We start from the raw sequence: 23,753 nt of genomic DNA on the forward strand, positions 1-23,753 counted from the left end.
CCCGGTTCCCAGGTGACAGCCCCACCCAGCCGAGCCAGCCCGGAGGACGCGGCGACGCAGCACTGCCCCCAGGTGGCCGCAGGCAGCATCACGTTCACGGAAAATGAAAAAATCAAAATTTCCCAAATCAAGCGTTCGTCGTGGTTGACACTCAGGGACTGTCCTGTCTTTTCCTTTTCAGTGGTGTGTTTCTGTTTGATGGCCGGAAACCGGGGCGCTGGGAAACCAGAGGCAGATGTCACTACATATAGAAAGACTGGATTCGTAGCGAGCGTGCGGAAACGTCCAGGGGCGGAGCTTGCAAAATACAGCGCACTGCGTCATCACACTAATATACTCTGAATGGTGGGGCGTAGAAGAAGGAGGTAGCGTGGCCGAGTGGTCTAAGGCGCTGGATTTAGGCTCCAGTCATTTCGATGGCGTGGGTTCGAATCCCACCGCTGCCACATCTTTTTGCTTTCTCCATTCTTGCATGCTTTAAGGCTCTGTCTTCTCCAATCCTTCTGAAACTCATTTTAAAGAAAAACATAAGGAAGAAAAGAAACTAACAAGGTTGGTCTCTTTCTCTAGCCTGGTACACAAACGTGTCATGTCTACTAATTTTCTTCCCTGAAAAACAAAACACAAAACAAAATAAAACCCCATCCCTTTTCAGGGCAATGGGTCCCAGACACTTTGCAAATTCTCAGCAGGCAGTCTGGGTCTTAGTCCACATTTTCGGGGATCTCTGCCAAGCGCAAAGATTCTGAGTTAGAGAGTCCCTTCCTGGTTCTGGCTGACACCCGTCAATCTCTGTTGGTGGAAAAGACGTCAGGTGACTGCGGGCGGGTTACTGGGCGGAGTCTTTCGTAGAACGCCAATCTTGAGGTTTCAGCTTTCTTCATTCTTTCAGACGGTTGGTTCAGTGTCCCCCCCCTCAAAGATGCGTACTCATCAACAACTATTTATGAAAGCCCTACTTTGTGCCAGAAAAGAACTCAGCTTACGGAGAGGTTTCGGGAGTAAGCAAGACAGGAACCCTGAGCGAGTTGGATTCAGAGACATTATTATTTCATCAATTACACTTGACTCCGGGGCAGCCAGGTCTACACAGGAAAACCCTGTCCTGGTTTTTGTTTTTGTTTTTAAAAAGGGTGGAAGGGCTGGAGAGATAGCACAGTGGTTAAGAGCATTGACTGCTCTCCCAAAGATCCTGAGTTCAATTTCCAGCAACAACATGGTGGCTCACAACCATATGTAATGAGACCTGATGCCCTCTTCTGGTGTGTTTGAAGACAGCGACAATGTGCTTATATAAAATAAAGAAACTTTAAAAAAAGAGGGTGGAAAGTTCACTACACATTTGTATTCTGAAGAGGGGCAAGTCATCAGAATGATAGTGGAGGACACATCATCCCTCTCTCTCTCTCACTCTCTCTCTCTCCTTTTCTTTCAGCAGTGCTGAAGTTAGAACTCTCAGGGCTTTACTCGTCCTAGGATAGCACTCTTCTGCTGAGCCACACTCTTACCCTTACCTTTAGAGAAGATCCACCCCACCTCCAACCTGTGTATGTGTGGAGGTCAGAAGACAATTTGCAGGAGTCTGTTCTCTCCTTCTACAATGTGGGATTGTAGGTCCCAGGAATTGAACACAGGACATCCACCAGGCTGGTGACAAGCACCTTCACCCACTGAGCCACGTCCTCCGCTTGGGAAGACATTCAGGTGAGCTTGAGGCTCTCTTAGCTGGCTAGCATTGGCCCACAGCTCGGATGGGCTTTACTAGACGGCTTATAAACCGGCCTCTCTGGCTGTGCCACTCTGATAAACTGTCACTTGGTCTACAGAGGTCTTTCTTCTGCATCGGTGCTTCCTCCTTTAGTTCCTTTAAATAAGCCAGCCCTTCCTGTCAGAGCCTCACAGGGGCTGGAACATTGGGGTAGCATCGCGATCCTTCAGGGATTTGTGTGTTGGGTGGGGGTGCCATAACCTTTCCCACACCATAAAGAGAGGACAGAAGGATTCTGGAGATGGAGACCCATGTTGCTCCACACTCAGGTCTTAGTCTTGTTGCTTTGAGGGGAGAGACGGGGAAGCCCAGCAAACAAGTAAATTGATTCTTGGCTAGACAATAATGTGAACAGGTGAGTCTGTCTCTCCTGCCCTCAAAACGTATTTCTCAGGAAGGGAAGGTTGAAAAAGAGAGTTTAGAGAAAGGGGGGTGCATTTAGATGATACAAATTTATCAGAGAAGGAAGTCCATCTGCCAGCTGTCAGGGTTAGTGTTGACGGCCAATTAGACAGGATCTAGAAGCCCTGGCAGCCACACCTGCCAAGGATTGGCTCAGGTGAGGGGAGGTTACGTAGCCTCTCGGCATGCCTGTGATGGATTATGTGATGGAGCTTCTCAATGCGGTTGAGGTGGAACCCTTCTAACAGTGGGCGGCCCCATCCCAGAACCTGGGTGCACACAGCAGTCTTCTTTCTGACTACAGACACGATGTGACCAGATGCTTTATGTTCCTGACACTAACTTTGCTCACACAACGGACGTATGAACTATGAGGCAAAATAAACCCTTCCTTAAGTTGCTATTGTAGGGGTTTTGTTTGTTTTTCCAAAACAGGGTTTCTCTGTGTAGCCCTGGCTGTCCTGCAACTCACTCTGTAGACCAGGCTGGCCTTGAACTCAGAGATCTGCCTACCTTTGCCGTGAAAGGCACGGGTCGCCACCACCCAGCTTGCCCAAATATTTCATCATAGCAACAGGAAAAGTAAGTATGATTGCCAACCTCAGACAGGCTGAGATTTGTAGGTCTGCGGGAAGGATGTCGACCCCAGAGTTCAACCCCAAACCCTGGAATAGTTAGGTTGTAGTGGACATAAACCATGTTTTACACTTCCCACTGGGCCTTGGGAAGTCCTTCCAAATGATCTCGGCCACAGGACAGTAGCCCTTTCCTTCTGATATTTCAAGTTAGTGATGGCCTCTGATTCTTCATCTTTAAATTGACGGTAACAAACCCTACTGTAGATGCAGCTCTGATAATGGGATAAGGCCATACAAACGCAAGCTCCTGCTGGTGTTGGGCACCAAACAGAAATGATTACTTCTGCCGGGCGGTGGTGGCACACGCCTGTAATCCCAGCACTCTGGGAGGCAGAGGCAGGCGGATTTCTGAGTTCGAGGCCAGCCTGGTCTACATTCCAGGACAGCCAGGGCTATACAGAGAAACCCTGTCTCAGAAAAAAAAAAAAGATTACTACTGATCTTTAAAACAAAAACAAACAAAAAAACAAATAGACACTGGAGAGATGGCTCAGTGGTGACAGTCACTGACCGCTATTCCAGAGGTCCTGAGTTCAGTTCCCAGCAACCACATAGTGGCTCATAACCACCTATAGTGGGATTCAATGCCCTCCTCTGGTGCATCTGAAGACAGCTACAGTGTACTCATATACATACATATATAAAGAAATAAGTCTTTTTAAAAAGCAGACACACGTACATAAAATTCTGCCTACTGTATTTTAAAACTCCTACACAGTTTTCCTTATTTGCCAGACAGGGCCGCGTGTTATGAGGACCCTAGCTATGAAGGCCAGCTGGTACCTCCTCTCTTCTCCACTGCAGCCTGGCAGCTACTTTGCTCTCTGCTAGGGCCCATGATGTTTATCCGGTTAATGCCACGAGTGTACCGGATGTGTATAGATGGCTGTGATCTGCTTATACACTGTTATTTTGGGACCCACAATCCACGTCCTGATGGCAGGGAGGTACAGTCTCTGTAGAGAGCACGTCTGTGGGCTTAAACTCTCAAGGATGACGGTGGGGACCACTACTCATCAAGAGATACAAAGGATACTAAAATATGGACGCTGGGGAAGTGGCTCAGTAGGTTAAGTGCTTGTCACACAAGGATGGGGACTTGAATTCCATCTCCAGCATCGCATCCACATAAAATGCTAGGTGTGGTGGCATATACCTGCAACCCCAGAGCTGGGAAGCCAGAGACAGGTGCATCCCTAAGGCTTCTTGCCTAGCCTTCCCATTGTAAATTCTAAACTCCAAACCAGTCTGGAGAAATAAGGTAAGACAGCTTCAGGAACGATACCTCTGATTCACATACAAGTACACACAAACTACATCGTAAAATATGATCAGCCAAACTCTTCTTTTGTCTGTTATATTGGTACTTTTTAATGAGACATTCAAATTTCTTTTACAAACTTTTTTTTCTCATAGCCTCCTCTGGACCTGAAACCCTTTACTGTGCTGAGTTGTTTCCACTTATTAAGTGAGAGCAGAAAGCTACCAAGTTGGGCGTGGGCATCCTTTCCCAGCTGGTCAACACATAGATCGGTGTCAGGATCAGGATAAACTCAAAGAAACCGTGGCAGGGAGAAGGCCCCGAAGAAGACAGAGGCCAGGTCCAATTCCACAGACTCCACCAACCAGAACTCACGCATTTAGACCAACCGTGAAGGCAGGGCTAAGGCTTATCCCTACAGAAGCGACCTCACTGAGGTTTCAGCGTACAGCTGGAGGCAGAAAGGGGTGAAGCAAGGAAGGATTTGGAAGAATAGGAAGGAGAGGGCTAGACTAGGAAGGACTGGAAATGGCTGGGAAGGAGAAGCAGGCTGAGGCTGGGACCTCATCAATCGCCTCGCCTAGCCTCGGAAAAGAGTACCACTCTGGATCACCATGGAAGGTAGGGTGGGGAATGACGTGGAAGTGAGCCCAAACAGGCAGACTGATAGAAGCCAAGAGCGTGGAGCAGAGGCGTGGCCAGGAATGGGGCGGGGTCAAGAGGCAGGGGCGGGCCTAAACCCGGAGGTCAAAGCCAGTTATAAGAGCAATGAGCTATACGTGTGCGTGGTCCTGGTCGGGGGTCGGGGGTCGGGGGTCGGGGTCGGGCTCAGAGCCTCTCCACAACCGCCTGCAAAGGCTGCAGCCCTAGAAAGTACAGGGCCAGGCCGAGCAGGCCGAGCAGTAGCAGCAGCTTGAGCAGCAGCCGCAGGAGCGTCAGCACGGAGCAACAGCTGGGCTGCGGGGTCGTGGCCTGCACATATCGCTCCACTGCGTCGGCGAAGCTGAACTTGTCCGGCGCGTAGCCAAGCTGAGCGCGGGCCTTGGCAATCTGGAAGGTGTGCGTCACGGCCACGCTGAGCACCTACAGGAGAGGCGGAGCAGCAAAGGGCTGGGCTAATAGGAGAGCATCCTGTGCTTGGTGACCGCAAGGATAAGGGAAGGGCAGGCTGCCTTTCTGTCACACTGGGGTCTAAGACTGGCCGCTGCATCTGGTTCCTGCGATGCCTTCCTGAAGGGGAGAGGAGGCTTCCTTTCTTTTTCTTGGAGGGCGCCGCCTCCTCGATGCCCTTTCTGTATCTCACCCTTAGGCTCTGCTAAATTCTCACCCTGTTTCATTCCTCTCCTCTATTCCCAGCCTAGCGCCGTTCTGGACCCCTGGAGACCCTTAGATGCTTTCTTGACTACAAGGACAAGCTGAAGGCCTCCTGCCTGTAGTGGGGTGTGGTTCTCCAGAAAAAATCTCCAAAGGAGGATGTTGGCTTCCTGTTGCCAGCTCAAGACCAATTGTAGTGGGCAGGGCCTCCAGAACAGCCTTCCTGTCCTCTCAGCTAGTTAACTAAAAGTGACGCTAACAGAGGAATTCAATTACCAACAAGTGATACCTCTCTAAGACTGAGCTACATTTCCCCTGCTGCCAGTTGGCCTGAGGCCCACCTGCTTCCGGGATAATAAATGACAACTGTGGATGATAGAAGGCCCACCGCACTGGGTGTGGGCCCTTTATACCCTTGTGTCCTCTGTGATGACACTATTTTCTCTTTGCATAATTGGAAATTGAAGAACAGAGCTTAAGTGACTTGCCTAGGGTCACATAGGAGGTCCAAAGTGGCCATATGCTGGTCATGGTGGGGTCTGGAGATGCTCTCCCACCTGGTTTGTTATTCTCTGGCTGGACATTGGCTACGTGGTTCTCACAAGGCACAGACAGGCCCTTGGGGCCAAGCACTTGTCTGGGGACCCCAATGAGGGAAATAGACCAATTCTTGTCCTCCCCCCCCCCCCCCGATAGTAGTTCTGGACTTGGAGGAATGCAGGTTAGTAAATATCCTAAAGTCAATCAAGCACCTCTTGCAGGGAGACATAGCTGTGAGCTAGGCAAGCAGGTCCTAGCGCAGTGTTCTCAGAGGTCAGGTTTAACTGTGACTTCAGGGCGTAGGTGGCTCTCCTGCATGCTGGAAAATTCCTCCTCACTTCTTAGGGTAGCTCTTATCACAGAGTTGAGTTGCCTGGTTTCTCGAACATTTTCCTCTTTGCATTGTGAACTACCAAGTCTTTCTTCCAGTGCTCAGTGAAGTGCCTGACACACAGTAAGTGCTTAAGGAATGAAAGGGCTTTTAATGTGAAAGAGCTGGTAAGTGTCTCGGACTGGCCAGCAGATGGCAACTGACCCGTAGCTCCCAAACTGCCCACATCCTTTGCCCTAGAGCCAACAAGTTAACCCGCACACCCACACTTTAGACAAGAGGAAGGGTGACCAAGCCGATGCCTGACTACAGTTCTCAGCACCCCTGACAACTGGTTTGCCTTCTTGGTTTCTGGTGTTTTATAAGCTAGTGGTGGGGCTTTAGGTCTGGGTTCAAATCCCACCAGTACCCTGTAAGTGAGTGGTCCTGGGTAGCAGCTTCACTATGTCTCTAATTTCCTCCTCTGGACGTGGACAGGGTAATAGTTTCTAGCAGTGGTGACTATCAAATGACTAAAGGGCCGTCATTGTCCTCCATCAGTCTGGGAAGGGTGTAGCCGTGGCTTCTCTGGAACATCCCCCGTGCTTCCACTTCCCTTCAGCTTACGGAGCACTGAACTGGGCACCCTGAAGCCAGGTCCAGTGTGGTGTGATCTTGGACAAGTCACCGCTTTCTCATCGCAAAATGAAGAGCATAATCTTTATGCCTTTCCTAATTTAGCAGTAGGGGGAATCAAATGAGAGCGACCCTGAACACCACCTGCTGCCTCACTGTTTACAGTCTGCTTAAGATGCCTTCTTTGTTAAAAACACAGAATCTTAGATTTATGTGTTTTATGTGCTCTGTCTAAGGGCATGTATGTGCACCATGTACAGGCCAGGAGAGGGCGTCAGATCCCTTGGGACTGGAGCTGTGCATAGCTGTGAGCCGCCATGTGTTTGGGTGCTGGGAATCAAACTGGGCCCTAAGAGCAGTGAGGGCCCTAAACTGATGAGTCCTCTCTCCAGCGCCAAGATGTCCTCTTTTTGGATGTTTCGTGCTAAGCAAATATAAAACTAGATACACATCAGCTGGTGCAATGAGGAGGGGAGGGGGTGCACACATTTCATGCCATCACTCAGGAGGAAGAGGCCAGCTTGCTCTACACAGTGAGTTCCAGGATATCCAGAGCTACAGAGTGGGAGACTTGTCTCAAAAAACAAGACAACACTCCCAAACTATGCACCATAACTATGAGAATGGTATTGATATTCTGTACACAGAAGGCATTTAATACATACTTATCGTTAAATAAGCATGTACTAAGCATGTTAAAAAACATGAATGATGAGCAAGGGCTACTGGGGATTTCCATGTGTGTGTGTGTGTGTGAGAGTGGTGTGAGTGTGTATAGTGCCTGCTATGGGACCTGCCTTTGGGAATTCAGATCTGGCTAGAAGATAAGCCAAGCTGCCTATGGCTGGAATGGCAGCTGTGAATAGGAGTTTGGAGCAGTCCGATTTTTAGTATGTAATACAGTCTGAGCAAAATCTTAGTTGGTAGGGAGCATTAGAAAGGAACGGGCAGTAGTTTCGGATCAACATGGAGGGTTCTGAGACCACAGGAAAGAATCATGCGACAGAGGTGTTCAACAATGGTGGAGATGGGGGGGGGAGTACAGTGTACGGCTGGGATTCCCCCACCCCTCAGCACCCCTCTTCCCCTCTTACCTCACTGCGGGTGAGTAGTGGGGGGATGGTGCAGATGGGCCTCAGCGCCAGGTGCAGGTACTCTATCACTGCAGCTGTGGGAGGAGGGTGGGTGAGAGGGGCTCAGGGCACATCCACTGGGGGGGAGGAGGGTGTTGGCTTTGCTAGGGGTCCCCTTACAGAGGTCACTGGATTCCCTTAAGTTGGCAGCTTTTGCTGGGGGCCTGTTAGCTAGGAGATATATCATGGTAAGATGGCACCAAGTAATAGTGCCGGTCTGAAGAGTGCAAGGGAATTTCAGAAGGCTCAAGGTGTTTCTGTTCGCTCAGCCTCTCTAAGTGACATTTCACTCACTGGTTTTGTATGTGTATTTATGTGTGACATATATGCCATGGTACATGTGTGAACTGTGCAGGACATTCTTGGGGAGTCAGTTCTTCCCTTCTACCATGTGGGTCTCAGGGATTGAACTCGGGGTCAGGCTTGGTGGTAGCACCTTTACCCATTGAACTATCTTGCTGGTCTTCAAGTTCTCTTTTGAGGCAGGGTCTTACTACGTTAAGACCAGACTGGCTTAAAACTCCCTAGGTAGCTCAAGATGGTCTTGAACTAATAATCCTCCTGTCTCAGCCTCCCAAGTGCTGGAGTCACAGGTGTGCCAGCACACCTGGCTCTCTCTCCTATTTTGATGTGCTGACTTGGGTAGGAGAGGACAGAGTTGGGAGTGCTTCCCTGCCACTCCTTCCGTCCTGACATCATTGCGTCTACCAATGTGAAGATGCACCAAGATGCAGCTAATTTACAGAGGACTGTATATTTATATACAATTCTCCCAAGTTGTCATCACCTGGTCTTCAGGTAATGTGTGTCAATCATTGTGGCAGTGTTACACAGAAGTGGCCCACTTGGGTAACAAGTTTACAAGTCTTTGACTTTAATAACATCCCCAATACATTTAAAAAGAATAGGTCCAGCATCTGATGCTACAGGAACACAGCCCTTGACTTGGGCAGCTCATGCCAAGCCTGATGCCTGCTTGCATTCCTACTAGGCCAGCAGAGGGCAGCAGCAGGACACACTGTCTTGGTGGGGTGAGGCCAGGGAGTGGGAACAGATACTGGCCTGCAGGGGGGATGGGAAAATCCAAGGTCAAAGTCTCCACACACCCCAAAGAAGCTCTAGCATCAGGTGACCTTGGAAGAGGGGAAGCCTCAGGCCTCCTCTGCCTTTTGGCCCATGCCAAAGCTAAGTCTAGGCGTCAAAGCTGCCTCTCTTCTGTCAGGGAGGCCTCGGGGCCCCAGTCTCTTCTACAAGCGTCAGTCACTCCTGCCTCATTAGAGGCTCAGGTTTAAGTGGGGTGGACCTATTGATCAGCGCAGCTGTAGGATATCGAGACATTTGCCCCTCTGAGTGCTGGCTCTAGCTGGGTGTCTCTGCACAACCTATTTAAGTCCATCACCCTCACCCATGGGGTCTCGCTGGCCTCCTCCTAGTCCAGGCCCTGGGTTTCCAATAATGTAAGACACACATGTTGTGTGCATACCTGGAACATGGGATTTCATACTCATGCTGCTCCTTACCTGTCAGATAAACCAAGGACGTCGGTACCTGGATCCAGGGCTGACTGCACCCCAGCTTCTCAAACTGCAAGGGAACATGGTCCGATGTGAGAATGGGTTGTTTAGGGACTGGCCGGTGAGGACTATCTTGCTGGCAGGAGACCGTACCACCCCAGAGAGACACATCCCCCACCACCCCCATATCAGGCTTTTTTTATTTTTTTGCTTTTGTTTTTATTTATTTGTTTTGATACAGGGTCTCTGTATGTAGACCAGCTTGACTTCAAATTACAGAAATCTTCCTGCCTCTCCTCTTGAGTGCTGGAATTAAGGGCATTTACACTGTGCCCGACATCAGCACCATCATCACCACTACCATCATTTTGCACACCAATCTACTCCTTGGTCAGGATAACTCAAGTAGTTAAAAACAGGACAAATCTTTTTGTTTCTCCTGTGTGTGTGTGTGTGTGTGTGTGTGTGTGTGTGTGTGTGTGAGAGAGAGAGAGAGAGAGAGAGAGAGAGAGAGAGAGAGAGGTGCATGTAGGTCCTGGGGACCAGGCTAGGTAACTAACTCTGGGACTCTTTATTTGCTAAGTCATCTCTTATCTATTTTTTTTTTTAAAGACATAGTTTTTCTACATAGCCCTGGCTATTCTGGAACTTACTCTGTAGACCAGGCTGGCCTGGAACTGAAGAAATCCACCTGCCTTTTGGCTCCTGAGTTCTGAGATTAAAGGGTGTACACCATCACTGCCAGGCATAGGGTAGGTTTTTAAACTTAGAATCTTTCACATCATTTAGATTTTTACTATATCCACCCACACACGAACCTGTTCACAGGTTCTTAAATAGAATCTGATTTTTTCCTTCCAAAACTGACTGTACTATTAAAGAAAAATAGATAAAACTCAGTAAGTGCATGGAAGTGCTGGTAGAAACAGGCCGGCAGGGAGGGAGTGGAGCTGCCCACCCGGATAAAACCTGTCCAAATCAAAGCCAAACTAATAAAAGCTGGCAGGCTAGAAAGAAAGGGCGCACTCTCCCACTGCTGGGAGAGGAGTCCTGCAGTCTCTGGAAAACACTCTGGCAGTTCTTTGATGGGAAGTTAAGCCTGGAGTAACTGGTTAACCCAGAAACTCCGTAGACGCACACAGTAATGCAATCCCAGCATGGTGTGTGTGTGTGTGTGTGTGTGTGTGTGTGTATGTATACACAAGTGCACGTGCCTAAGGGATGGCTCCAGAGGTTGTCCTCTGACCCTTGCAGGCATGTGTACTTACATACATGTACACTTGTATGCACAGGTGCAGACATACACATATTACAGAAAAAGGAAAGGAATGAAGTCTTTGCCTGATACATGTCACAACATGTCTCTTGAAGACTAAGGGGACAGAAGTCAGACAAAGGGCCCCTCCCCTCACGGAACAGCCAACACAGGCAGAGCAATAGACAGAAAGCTCCCATGGCCTGGGGTGGGCTGGCCTTGAGGGTAATGAATACAGGGCCACGATGCTGACAGGGGCAGGCCCGTTCTGCTTTTCTGAAGAGGAAGACCTACTTTAAACTTAATTATGGTAATGATTGTATAACTCAGAATATGATTTTAAAAAGAAGACTATGTTGAATTGTATCCTTTCTGGAGGTGGATTGCATAGCTTGTAAGTTACATCTGAACAAAAGTACTTTTTAACTTAAAAAAATTACAAAAAGACCTCTATATGTATGAGTGTTTTTTTTTAAATTTATTATTTTTACTTTATGTTCATTAGTGTTTTAACTGCTTGTATATCTGTGTGAGGATGTTGGACGCCTTGGATCAGGAGTTACAGAGAGTTGTGTGCAGCCACGTGGGTGCTGGGAATGAAACCCAGCTCTCCAGCCCAGCCCCGTGTAAGGGGTGCTTTGATTGTATGTATGATTGGTGCTGGTGATGGGTCTTAAACCCAGGTCCCTGGAAGAGCAGCCATCGCTTATAACCACTGAACCATCTCTCCATGCTCCTTAAATAGAGCACATCAGAGCCTCCATTGGCACAGCGGGATGCGGTAACCCCTCCCTCTAGCCTGGGTTTCTGTGCTCACTTTCCAGATGGGCCTGGTCCAAAAGAGAATGTGGGTTGCTGAGAGAGGTCAAGGGTCACCAAGCTTGTCCCTGTAGGATCTGGTGACCACATACCTACCTAGGGATTACAAACAACCCCCCCCCCCTTTTCAGTGGAGGGTCACTTGTGTTTAGCGAGAGCCCTGTATTCCATTGCAAAAAGAAAGAAGACAGAAGACTCACCTGGCCAGAATCACTGTAAATCAGGAGGCAAGTTTAGAAAGGTCAGTGACAAGAGCAGAAACACATGGCACCACTAAGGGGCAGTCACAGCCCAGCTTCAGCTGTAGCCAGTGCCACCCAGGCACGTGCCAATAGGGCGGGCTTTCTAAGGTAAATTCTTGGTTTCGGTGGAAGGCAAGGACAGAGGGAGGGATTGAGAATCTCTGCGAGGAGGCGGGGACAACACCTACCAGAGGGGCCATCCACTCAAAGAGGTTGACGCTCTCCCCATCATTGATGTAGTACGCCTGCCCGCTCTGAGGGGGATGGGAGGAAGAGGTACAGTCAGGTGTCTGCCCACTGCCCAGTCCCCTCTTTCTCATGGCTCCTGGAAGCACCTTCAGCCCTCTTGTCCTCCTGAGAGGTTCTGGGAAGAGAACTGGGCAACACCTTAGTAAAGAGGTATGTGGTGTGACAGAGCTAAAGACAGGGTAGGTCTCTATGAGGGGCTGTAATTGGCTTAGCAGAAATGAGAAATGATGGTATTTTTAAGAGACGTTGATGTTGTGGGCCAGGTCAGTCTGATTATCAGACTATCCAAACAGAGGATGCCCCCACCCCCAAAAGGGAATTTCTTTAGGGTTCTCATATTGGGAAAATGAAAAGGCCCACAGGAGAGTTTACCTTTTTTTTTTTTTTTTTTTTTTTTTTTTTTTTTTTTTTTGGTATTTTTTGAGACAGGGTTTCTCTGTGTAGCCCTGGCTGTCCTGGAACTCACTCTGTAGACCAGGCTGGCCTCAAACTCAGAGATCCACCTGCCTCTGCCTCCCAAGTGCTGGGATTAAAGGCGTGCACTATCACTGCCTGGCTATCTCCCTTCATTCAATTGTAACAACTTCTCAGACTATCTAACAGTTGAGGGCCAAGCCTGCTCAGTGACATTTGAGCAGGACTGTAGAGATGTGCATATTCCAGGGACTCTACTTAAATTATAATCTCACTTCAGGACCCCAGGACAAACTGGAGGGGATCACTGGGTCCTTTTAACTCCTGCTTTTCAAGATGGGGTTTCTCTGTGTAGCCCTGTCCTGGAACTTACTCTGTAGATCAGGCTGGCCTCAAACTCAGAAAGACTCACATGCCTCTGCCTCCTGAGTACTGAGCTAATTTGACTCTTTTAATTGGCTTCTGAAGGATGGACTTTGGCTTCTTGGGGTACAGACCGTGGCCCCAAGTTTGGTCACAGGGCGACCACACTGACAAGCTGTGTGACTCCGGTAGACTCACTCAGCCTCACTGGACTTCAGTTTCTTCTCAAGATGAGTGTCCTGAAGACTGTGACATGCTTCAGCTGGAAGCCGTGATGTCACAGGGTCACGATGAAGAGCTAATTACGCTCTCTGACACTCCTGGGCCTCCTGTAGGCATGCTCCTCCTTTTGAGGGGGGACGGGGGGGGGGCAGGGATGTCACAAAACACTCACAGCCACGTAGCCTTTAGCCATGGTGAGGCCCTCAGCCGCCAGCACGTGCGCCTGTACCAGATTCTGCACATGCACCCAGTTCATGCGTGTCCTGCGGTCCCCAAACCGGAACATGAACAGTCTCTTCTTGATGTGGCTCTGGCGTGGGGGAGAGTGACAGTGCAGGCTCGCCTGGGTGGCTTTACGCTCTATATTCATGCACATAGACTAGACTCCCAACCCCCATGTCCCAAGTCCTCTGGACATCTCTGCGTGCTCATCTCACAGATGACCTTGGGCCGCCTCTGAGTCTCATGCTTCACATTCAAACTGGCTGTAAATCCAGCTGCCTCGACTGTTAAGTCTGTTCCAAATACAACCACACCACTGCAACCCTTATCTCGCCTCGGGAACTAAGGCAGCTTCTGTATGGATTCTGTATGAATAACAGTTGTCAATTCACTCTGCATGACATAGCTGGCCCTGAGGGACGTGGGCTGCAATGATAAACATTGAAAGGCAGACAGTGCCCGAAGCCCTTCTAGACCTGGCCCAGCTCCTCTACAATTCCTTCTACGGATCCCCTCTCCCGCTTGGCTACCACAACCCCAGGGCCGTCTGTCTCTTCCCGGACAATATTGCTGCTTTCGAGGAGTCGTCTGTCTGGAGGCTCTTCTCCAAAGCCTGCTCGGCCTGCTTGCACCCCTCCTCCCTGGGGAGGTTTAAAATCTTGCTTTTTCCAAGGGGCTTTTCCGACGTCTCCCTATCCCCTCTGTCCATCCACTTTTTCTTTTCTCCCTTTGGATTTGGCACCTTCCAACACTCTTTCTGATTTCAGCATGTGTGTTTATTTTAATCTATCTCCTGGTGTGAGAACAGAAGCCACACAGGGCATGAGTGTTCTGTTCTGTTTGCTGGTCTGTCCCTGAACCAGAACAGTACCGAGCACACAGTAGTTCAGGAAGTATTTAAGCAGGGGTGGGGGATGGGAGGGAGTCCCTGTAGCTGACCTGGTATCCTGTGAGAACTCAGCAGGGGAATATTTGAAGCAGCAGGTCTGAACAGCACTCCCCAGATGCTCTTTGCCCTTTCGTAGTAGCTCCCGTGGCTTTGCACTCTGTCAGTCCCAGTCCATGCTCAAGCTGCTCCTCTACTTGGCATTCCCTTTCTCTTTTTACCTCAGCTCCTCGTGGTGGGGGTTAGGGTCTGGGGAGGGGGATCCCCTTTCCTCCTTCCAAACACCACAGGCCTCCCTTCCTCCAGTAAGTCCTCCTGGATCTCTCCTGCCAGGCTCTTTTTCTCTAGTGTTTCTCTCCTGGGCTGTCACTATGCTGAAGTGCTGTGCAGTCTGTCTCCTTGACCAGGCTGTGAGGACATGAAGCCTAGCGCCCCCTGCAGCCATATTCTCAGCACCTGGATTTTTCTAGTGTTTTCTGAAGAACCTTCAGTGGCAGACTGAGATGAACTGCCCAGCCCTCAAGGCACCCACATGAGAGTTTTTCTGGGGTCTCCCCAACTTGAAACGAGGCCTAGATGGCACACTGAAAGCTTTGTGCCCGGTAGGGCTGAGGGAATGTGGACTGGTGGGCATCAGGGTGACCTGGCTGGGGACACAGCTTCTAGACAGATACAGTGATAAAGAGCTGCCAAAGTCCAATCAGCTCGCACACCATGTCAACCTCACCCCTTCTGCCTCTGGTCACAGGAAGGCTGGAAGACCTACCGCCACTCGGGGCAGGTGTCTCTGTTCTTCAGGACCATAGATCCCTGGGGGGCGGAGCACACAGGTGCGGAGGGTGCCTCCTCCTGGGACAGAAGAGAGGGTGGTTAGGGGCTTGCAGAGGAGTGGCAGGTGAGGTAGGGGGCCACAGCCTATGAGGATAGGAAGCCAAAGCCATCTACACCTCCTTCTTCTGTGTGGAAGGCCGAGTATAAAATATCTTATGCTGACAGCAGCTCAGTTTCCTTGGGGATCCCCTGCCCACAGAGGTTCTTATGGGTGGTCTTCTTAGGATGTTCACCTGGCAGTATCTCTCAGCATCATCGGTATTAGGACCACAAACCCTGAGGGCACTGGCCATCAGCTCCTCCCAGTCCTTGAGCTACTCACGATCCTTTCTAAACAAGGTGGCTGTTGTTTTTTTACAAATCTGTTTTCCAGACACTTCCATTGTATGTTATGTTCCCTTTCCCCATGAATGAGCCAGGGTCAGAGCCTTCCATCTTAACCAAACACCCTTCCCTTTACAATGAAGTCCAGTGTCATGGATGATAGATTGGTCCACAAAAGATATGTTTGCATTCTAGAACCTGCCAATATGACTGTGTTCAGGGAAAGGGCTTTTACGGATATTGGTGAGTTGAGATCATTGCAGATTTTCAGCTGGGCCTAATCCAAACTGCAGGAGTTTTGAAAGAGACCAACAGAGGAAAAGGAGGTCACATGAAGGTGTTTAGGGGTCATCTGAAGGTCATTTAGGAGAGACAAAGAGGGACCTCTTCTTCAGAGCCTTCAAAGGAAGGTCCACCCTCTACACTAGCTAACGCTGAGACTCTAGGATCCAGCTTTTAAATGGCAAGAGGATGTTATAAGCCACCATGGGAGTCGCAGGACACTAACTCAAGCAGGTGCAAAAGGATACGACACACTGACAGGGCACTGTGACCTACTTATTAGGATTCTGGCAGCCAGTCAAGTGAGGGTCATCTCAGGACCAGCCTGGATTACAAGACCATGGTAATCACCTCTGGTAACCATGGCTGTCCTCCTGGAAAGCAGGTGTCAGCTGAGCTTTTCTGTGGCCTATAGCTAAGTTTAAACTTTGGGTCCCTGGGGGAATGGTGGAGGGAGGTCAGGTTGCAGCCAATGGTGGCCAGAGGGACGCTAGGTAGCCACGTCACAGAGCGGCAGGCCTAGGGTATCCATGACTCTTCTGAGCACTGAAAGCTGGGGACGTGCATATAAATAATTCCCAGCCAGAAGATTAGGTGTCTGGCCTGGCAGTAGGTGAAAAGGGGTGTGAAGGGAAAAGGGCAGAGAAGGGAATTCAACTACATCAGATCCTGGGGAAACACTGTATACGCACACGAGAACCAGAGGTCAAACACTGATGGGCTAGGTAGAGAAAGGAGGAATATTATAGGGAAGAGAGGCCACATACAGAGACCTGGTTTGCTGCCTCTGAAGTAGCACAGGGAGTCAGACCTGGATTCTGGGGCTAAGATGCTCCTGGGCTCAAAAGTCCAACTCTACTGCCCACTGCTGTGTGACTCTGAGCGAAGGCAGCTAACCAGTCTCTGCTTCCTTATGTGTAAAACTGGAGGCTATAATTTCAAGCCGCTCTTGTTCTCCAAATCCAATTGGTTCCCAGGTTTGCCTTTAATTAATGGTACTAGAGAAGTGAATTGTGATCCCTTTGGGGATTTCATATCAGATAGCCTGCATATCAGATATTTACATTACTATGTAGAAGAGTAGCAAAATCACAGTTAGGATGTAGTAATTTTATGGTTGGGGGTCATCTTTAGTACAATAAGGATTATTGTACTAAAAGATCTCAGGTTTAAGAAGGTTGAGAGCCACAGTACAAGAGGTTGAACACAGGCCTTATGCGGAGCAATCACCCTGTCTCTGGACTATTTTTTTTTTCTTTTTGTGTTTTGAGGCAGGGCTTTGCTATAGAGCCCAGGATGGCCCTGAGCTCACTGTGTAACTATCGCAAGCCTTGAACTTGTGATCTTCCTGTCTGGATGAGCAAACTGTTTGAATGGATTTGGCTCCTGTGCGGAAGACCAGGGATGCCTAAATTCCATCTCCCTCTCAAGAATGATATGGAGTCAATGAACCTTTTGTATATGAAATTAGTATGTAAAATAGGATCTGATGTGAAGATCGCAGATGAGCATGGACTGTTCCTAATCTATTATTGCTTTGTAGTCAGAGAAGGGAGCGCAGGGAGACAGCTGAGGCAGGTTTTTTTTTTCTGGAATGTTATTGAAGATTAAGTGTAAGAGCCTCTCACTTGCATAGTCCCTTCCAAAGAGCTATAGCTAATTGCATATTTATAACGCTAAAGAAGACTGCAAAACTAAATCCACTCCCATAAGACAGCAAAGAGAAGTGTCAGGCTGTCAAAGTCTTTTCCTTACCAGACCACAAGCATGGGATCTTACAGTACAGGTCAGGTCCTGGTTGAAGAGGCTCATGGTGGGTACTCAGAATACACTGAAGAACAAAGGCTCAGATCGTGGGGAGATGTCACTTAGAGGGATGTAGGGCTCAGACACACATTTCAGAGAGGCAGCAGTGGGAAGGCATGCTTGTTATAAGCATGTCCCCACGGTACTTACCTAGGAGTGGTGTCCCATTGGCCATGAGAGTCAGCTGGTCAGCAATGGCTTTGGTTCGAGAGTAGTGGTCCATATGCTGCCGGGGGCAAGGAGAACACAGCCACCACATGGGCTCAGTGATATTGTTGGCAATGCTGACCCAGTTGGGCGTGGTCCACCCTATGGCTACACAGTCCTGGCTCAGGGCGGCATCTGCCAGTCTGGCCCATGACACTGATACTGAATATAGGTTGGATGATCAAGTCATGTCATTCTTTGGTGTTCCTGTGGCATGTTTTGCACACAATCTCATTTGATGCTCTCTTCCAACCACCTCCCCGGTGTTCTCAGGCTTACATGAAGAAACAGAGGTTCCAAGTGCATGATACACCCTGTCACGGAGGTGAAAGGTGCCGGGCTGGGTGGGGCTCAAGGCCAGGTTCTATCTGGTTTTGAAGCTTTCACAGGCAAGACATACTAAGATGGGAGAAAGCTTGGACCACTCAGTCTGGGAATCCAGCCTGCTGGGATGTACCCGGAGTAAAGAGATGGACCTGGCTCTAACCATGCATGTCCTTTGGGCAGTCACGTCCAGGCAGGCCGCCCCGCATCCCCTCTCCCAGAAGTTGGTACCTTGTCCAGGGGGAAATATGGGATGGAGTCCTCATTGCCCTGTTCTATGGGCTTCCCACCAAATGTCACATTGACTGTGCTGGTGTACACGAGCCTCGGAACCCGCCGACGGACACAGACTGCAGGAGACACATACGCCACAGCCAGATTGTGAGCAGGGAGCTCGCTGAGGAGGTGCTCAAAAAGGCCTCTGTGGGCAAATCCACCCATTTCTATCCAGTCTTCTTCTCCCACCCCGATCCATCAGGGCTCTCCCAGAATCCAGAGCTGCCTGGGAGGACAAAGCCTTTTCCTCAGCCTGGGATGTGGGGGCTAGGGCTTCTTATTCCTCCTTCTGGTGTGGCTTTGTCCCCCAGGGCCACCCTCTCAGAGGCTGAGGCTCTCTTGGTGGGACAATAAAAAAAGATGTTCTAAAACTAGAAAAAGAGCCAGTCAAGGTTGGGTGTGCCCAGAAGGCCCAACGGGAATCTTCTCTCTGATGCCTCAGTGACTTTCCTCAGTTTCTTCCTCAGCCCTGAGCCCCTAGACATGCTGAGACTGCTGTGTACCAAGCAGGTCCATACACAAGAAAGATAATCTACCTCCCACTGGCCTCAGTTGGTACAAACTAGCTAGGGTAGGGGGTCCTGCCTCAGTGGCCCCATCCCTGGACCCTCCCCCGAGCCAGGCCAGTGGCAGGAGACAGAAGAGGAAGGATCACACAGCACGCCACGCTCCACTCTGGGGGCCTACCATTAATCACTAGTTTGGTCCCTCCGACATTTATAGACTCAATCTCCTGTTTTTGTAGCTAAAAGGCAAGAGGGAGATAGGAAGTCACGTGCTGCCTTCGGCCTTGTGGCTGAGGCCACAGGCTGGGCTCAGGGTCGGCAGGATTTTCACTGAGGGATACTTGGCACAGGGTGCAGGGCTGACATAGAGTTGGGCACAGATAAGTGACTTCAAACTTGTTGGATCATTTTTCTGCCTCCTCAAGTCTTCCCTCATCTGAGACAAATGTGGTGGTATGGCCGTGTCTAGGAGAAGGGAACGGGAGTGTAGACAAAGAGAGGGACTGCACTGGTGGGTCCTGGTATGCCAGGCGCCCAGCGAACAATAGTCAAGACCACAGTTAACACCGCTGGGAAAGATGAGGTGCTGCGTTTTTAATCTGTATTTATTTATTTGTCTGTCTGTCTGTCTGTCTGTCTGTCTTTGAGCCCAGGCTGACCTCAGACAAGCTTTACAGATAAGTATAACCTTGAACTCCTGATCCTCCCGTCTCCACCTCCCAAGTGCTGGGATTATAGATGTGTGCCACTATACCTGGCTTATGTGTGTGTGTGTGTGTGTGTGTGTGTGTGTAGGATCTAACTCAGGAGGTATGCTAAGTAAGCACTCTATCTACTGAGCTGCACCTCCAGCTCATACTATTTCTATTCATATCATGGTGTTTTTGTTTAATGGGGAAGCAGCTACAATGCTAAAAATGATTCAAAAAGTGAAAAAGATACCTGGAAGCTGCCGAGAAGGCCCAGGGTCGAGAGTACTAGCGACTCTCCCAGAGGTCCTGGGTTCGATTCCAAGCACCCACGTGGCAGTTCACAACTGTCTGTGAACCCAGTTCCAGGGGATCTGATGCCCTCTGCCGACTTCTTCAGGCACCAGGCAGAGTTGCAATACACAAACACATGTGTAGGCAAAACACTCATGCACATAAATTTAAAAAAAAAAGACTATCTAATGAAGAGGACAGTTCCTGATGCTAAGTTTTTCTCTGTCCACTCCAGAGGGAATTGCTGTTAACAGCTTCATATGTTTGTCTAGAAAACCTGTATTTTACATCATCATATATGTAACATTTATCCTAGCTTTAAAAAATTTATCATATTTTTATTATTTGTTTTGTATGTATGTGTGTGTTCATGTATGTGGGTGCCATAGTTCATAGGTGGAGGGCAGAAGAAGGCTTGTGGGAGTCAGTTTTCTCCTTCTACCATGTGGCTTCTGGGGGTCAAACTGAGGTCATTAGGCTTGGCAGTAGGTACTTTAACTGGCTTAGTTATTATGAGACAGAGTCTCTATAATAATAATATTTTATTATTATTATTATTATTGAAACAGAATATCTCTGTTTAGTATTTAGTCCTGGCTGTCCCAGAACTCGACTTGTAGACCAGGCTGGCCTCATACTGAGAGATATTCCTGCCTCTGTCTCTAGAGTGTTGTGTTCGAAGGTGGCTGGTTGAGTTATCTTGTTGGCTCTTAGCTTTGCTTTTCTTTTTTAAGGTAAGTAGGGGAAACAAACATTATCTTAAACTTTGGAGATTTCTTGAGTATCAACACTTTTGAGTCTTCTCATTCTTTTGAATGCCTGTGTACAATTTCATGATATACCTGCTATATCATACTTTAGTAACTAAAGGACCACAGAGATATTTCTGGTGTCTTGTTATTAAAAACAATGCTATGAAGATATACATAAGAATAATTCGAGTCAAATGGAGGACATTTTGGTAGACACTACCATTGTGTTCTCTAGAGTCTGTGACCTAAGTCATAAAGGTGTCCTCCCTTTCCAGATGAGGAAGGAACAGCTTGGAGAGGTTAAACTGCCCTTGGTCACACGGGAGGAAGGTACCAGAACTGGAATTTGGTGTCATGGATGCTTGATCCTTCTCTAGAGGAGGTGAAGAGCAAGAAGCAATACTCAGGCATCAGAGTGCGGTGGGCAGAAGGACTTGGACACCTCTTGGCCCAGCTCTGGGTGTGTATGTGTGGCTCTTACCTTCTCAGCCCCAGACATGCCGTAGGAGGCCACGTGAAAGACACAGTCCACGCCCTGGAAGGCCTGATATAGGGCTTCTTCATCTCGGACATCAGCCTGAAACAGAAGTAAGAGGTTCAAATCCAAAGCAGTGACCCAGCCCAGGCTAAGAATCTGCTAGGCCAGGACTTCCTAACTCCATAGAGTGCTGCCTCATTCATTCTGCTTGGGCCCAGGCAGGGCTGGCCTGGCTGTTTCATATGCACTGTCTTAGTGACTCCCTCTGAACCCCTTGGAACACACTGGAAAATGCATGTGACTACTGTCTCTTTCTGTGGCTAGCAACCGAGGCTCAGGAAGGGGCAACTACAGCTGGGAAGTGTAAGAGATGGTGCTAAGGACGGCGACATGGTCAAGAGGGTGACGGTGCTTTCCGAGGAAGCCCAAAGAGCTGACTCCTGGATTTCACACATGGCTGGATGGGATGGCTTGCATCTGTGCTCCCAGCATGCCTATGGTGAGATGGGAGGCAGAGGGGAGGGGAGGGGGAGACAAAATAATTACCTGGAAACTCTTAGGCTAGCCAGATTGGAGTGTGCAGCATGACAGCAGAAGGCAGAGGCCAGCCCCACTCATTGTGGTGGAGGGAGAGAACTGACTCTGGAAAGACGCCCTCTGGCAAATGTATGGCTGAACTCTACACACATCATACACATCGGAGATGTACTCACACATATACATATGTCATACATGAAAACATCACACACACACATACTATACCTGTTACACAATGCATACCACACACACACCGGTATGGCTGAATTCTCACACACATCACATGCACAAATACATACATCACACATAGTGGAAACATACTCACATATCACTCACACATACACATATATCACACATGAAAACATCACACACACACACACACACACACACACTACATCTGTTACACAATGCATACCATACACACACCAGTCACAAGCATGCACATTGCATACAGACATACATACATATCCCTCATACATACACACATATCACACACAAATACATCACATACGTACCACACACACACTAGTCATACACCTGCACATCACATACATACACACATACATATCCCACACACATGCACATACATGTCACATACATGAACATTACATACACATATCACAAATACATCACACACACATAAATATTATACACATATATCATAAACACATCACATACACATGAACATTAATATGCATATCACAAACACATGCACATATATGTCACACACATGAACATTATATACACATATCACAGATTCACATATATCCCACACACATGAACATTACACACACATATTACAAACACATGCACATATATAACCCACACACATGAACATTACACACACATATCACACATACATCATACACATATCCCTCATACACTCACATCCCAACCCCTCCACACCCACACACAATGAAAACAAAATAAAAGAGAATTGGAGGTAAATTTAGCTCCAGAGCCTGGATCTCAAACTCCAGTGCTGGTTCACATCTGTGCCTCTAAGCCCTGCCACCAGCACCATCACCTCCAGCAGCCCCCACCCACCATGATCCCCTTCTCTGTACCTGGATAAACTCAGTTCCTGAGGGTAGTGGCCACTGGGGTCTGCGGAGGTCAAGCAGGATGACAGAGGTGCCTCTCTTGGCCAGGCTGGAACCGAGGCTGAAGCCCAGGTAACCTCCTCCTCCGGTTACCAGAACCTTCTGTCTGGGGGCCTGTGTGTGTTTGGCCTGAGTCTTCTGCTGTAGCACTGGTACTGGGGTTCTCACTGATTCACTGGGGTAAGAGCCAGTCCCGGAGCCTCGTCTGGTCCCAGGCCCCAACCCAGGTAATGGTGCAGATCCTGGAGTAGTTATTGACTCACTTACTGGCTGAGGTACTGACCCAGCTCCTGGCTGAGGCACTGGCCCAGCTCCTGGCTGAGGTACTGGGCTAGCTCCTGACTGAGGTACTGTGCCAGCTCCTGGTTGAGGTACTGACCCAGCTTCTGGCTGAGGCACTAGCCCAGCTCCTGGCTGAGGTACTGGGCCAGCTCCTGGCTGAGGTACTAGTGCAGGTACTGACTCAGATCCTGGCCTCAGTCCAGACCTAGCTCCTGGTCCAGGTAATGATCCTGCTCCTAGCCCAGGTCCCAGAGTAGCATTAGGCCCTGAAGTAGTACCAGATCGCAGCCCAATCCCAGAAACAGCACTAGGCTGTGGCCCAGACCCTGGAACAGCACTGGGTCCAGGCCCAGGCCCAGGCCCAGGCCCAGGTCCTGGAATAGTCCCATGCCCCAGTCCAGAATCCAGAACCATTCCAGGCCCTGGCCTAAGGCCTGACCCTGACTCTGAAGCAGACCCCAGACCTGAGGTCCCTCTGCAGGCCTGGCATACAGGGCATCCCTTTTGGTCCTGGCCTGCAGTTTGACAGGTTTCTAGTGGGGAGCCTGCAGGGTTGGTCTTCATTCTCTATGAAGCCATGCAGCCTAGAGGCTGTCTACCTGTGAAGAAAACCAGAAGAATGTTCTAGGTTCATCCCAAGGCACATGTTACCAGATTCATAGGACTGAGGGGGAACTTCTGGGAAACTTGGGCTTTATAGATCTCTCAGGGCTCCAGACTCTTTCAGAGCCCCAAGAACCTCCACGTGGCTGATGGCTCCTTAGGGAGTCAGAGAAGGCAGCCTGCTCTTTGACTTCATAGCTGGGGGATCTGAGGCTCAAAGTTATGCTGTGCGCCTCAGATGTACACTAAGAACCCCTGATTTCCCCACGGG

At 49.2% G+C, this 23,753-nt stretch overlaps 1 protein-coding gene and 1 non-coding gene across 3 annotated transcripts; one reads left to right on the top strand and one right to left on the bottom strand.

Annotated features, from left to right (window-relative positions):
* The first annotated feature begins 364 nt into the window (after window positions 1-364).
* On the top strand, window positions 365-446 carry Trnal-uag (transfer RNA leucine (anticodon UAG)). Its single transcript has one exon. It is a non-coding gene; the product is annotated as a tRNA-Leu (tRNA).
* A 4,451-nt stretch (window positions 447-4,897) lies between these two features.
* Window positions 4,898-23,443, bottom strand: Sdr42e2 (short chain dehydrogenase/reductase family 42E, member 2). Of its 2 annotated transcripts, XM_052174900.1 has the most exons (12): window positions 22,977-23,443; window positions 22,562-22,928; window positions 20,961-21,056; window positions 18,926-18,983; window positions 18,194-18,312; window positions 17,582-17,657; window positions 14,955-15,037; window positions 13,253-13,390; window positions 12,021-12,086; window positions 9,523-9,586; window positions 7,964-8,037; window positions 4,898-5,152 (listed from the first exon to the last, which is right to left on the bottom strand). In XM_052174900.1, exons 1-12 carry the CDS (start codon window positions 23,441-23,443, stop codon window positions 4,898-4,900), a joined length of 1,863 nt encoding a protein of 620 aa, XP_052030860.1. The 2 variants fall into 2 exon arrangements, with proteins under 2 accessions (XP_052030860.1, XP_052030852.1); XM_052174892.1 differs by having other exon boundaries at window positions 22,562-23,443.
* Between the last annotated feature and the right edge of the window lie 310 nt (window positions 23,444-23,753).

The sequence above is a fragment of the Apodemus sylvaticus genome, chromosome 1, assembly GCF_947179515.1.
Source record: "Apodemus sylvaticus chromosome 1, mApoSyl1.1, whole genome shotgun sequence".
NCBI lineage: Eukaryota > Metazoa > Chordata > Mammalia > Rodentia > Muridae > Apodemus > Apodemus sylvaticus.

What these genes read in the sequence shown, in the direction of transcription:
- Sdr42e2 (XM_052174892.1), bottom strand. Translation starts at nt 23,443, where the DNA reads ATGAAGACCAACCCTGCAGGCTCCCCACTAGAAACCTGTCAAACTGCA. An exon ending in GACCAAACTAGTGATTAATG is followed by an intron (nt 18,313 to 18,925) that starts GTAGGCCCCCAG and finishes TGTCTCCTGCAG; the next exon opens with TCTGTGTCCGTCGGCGGGTT. An exon ending in TTGAGTGGATGGCCCCTCTG is followed by an intron (nt 9,587 to 12,020) that starts GTAGGTGTTGTC and finishes GTTCCCTTGCAG; the next exon opens with TTTGAGAAGCTGGGGTGCAG.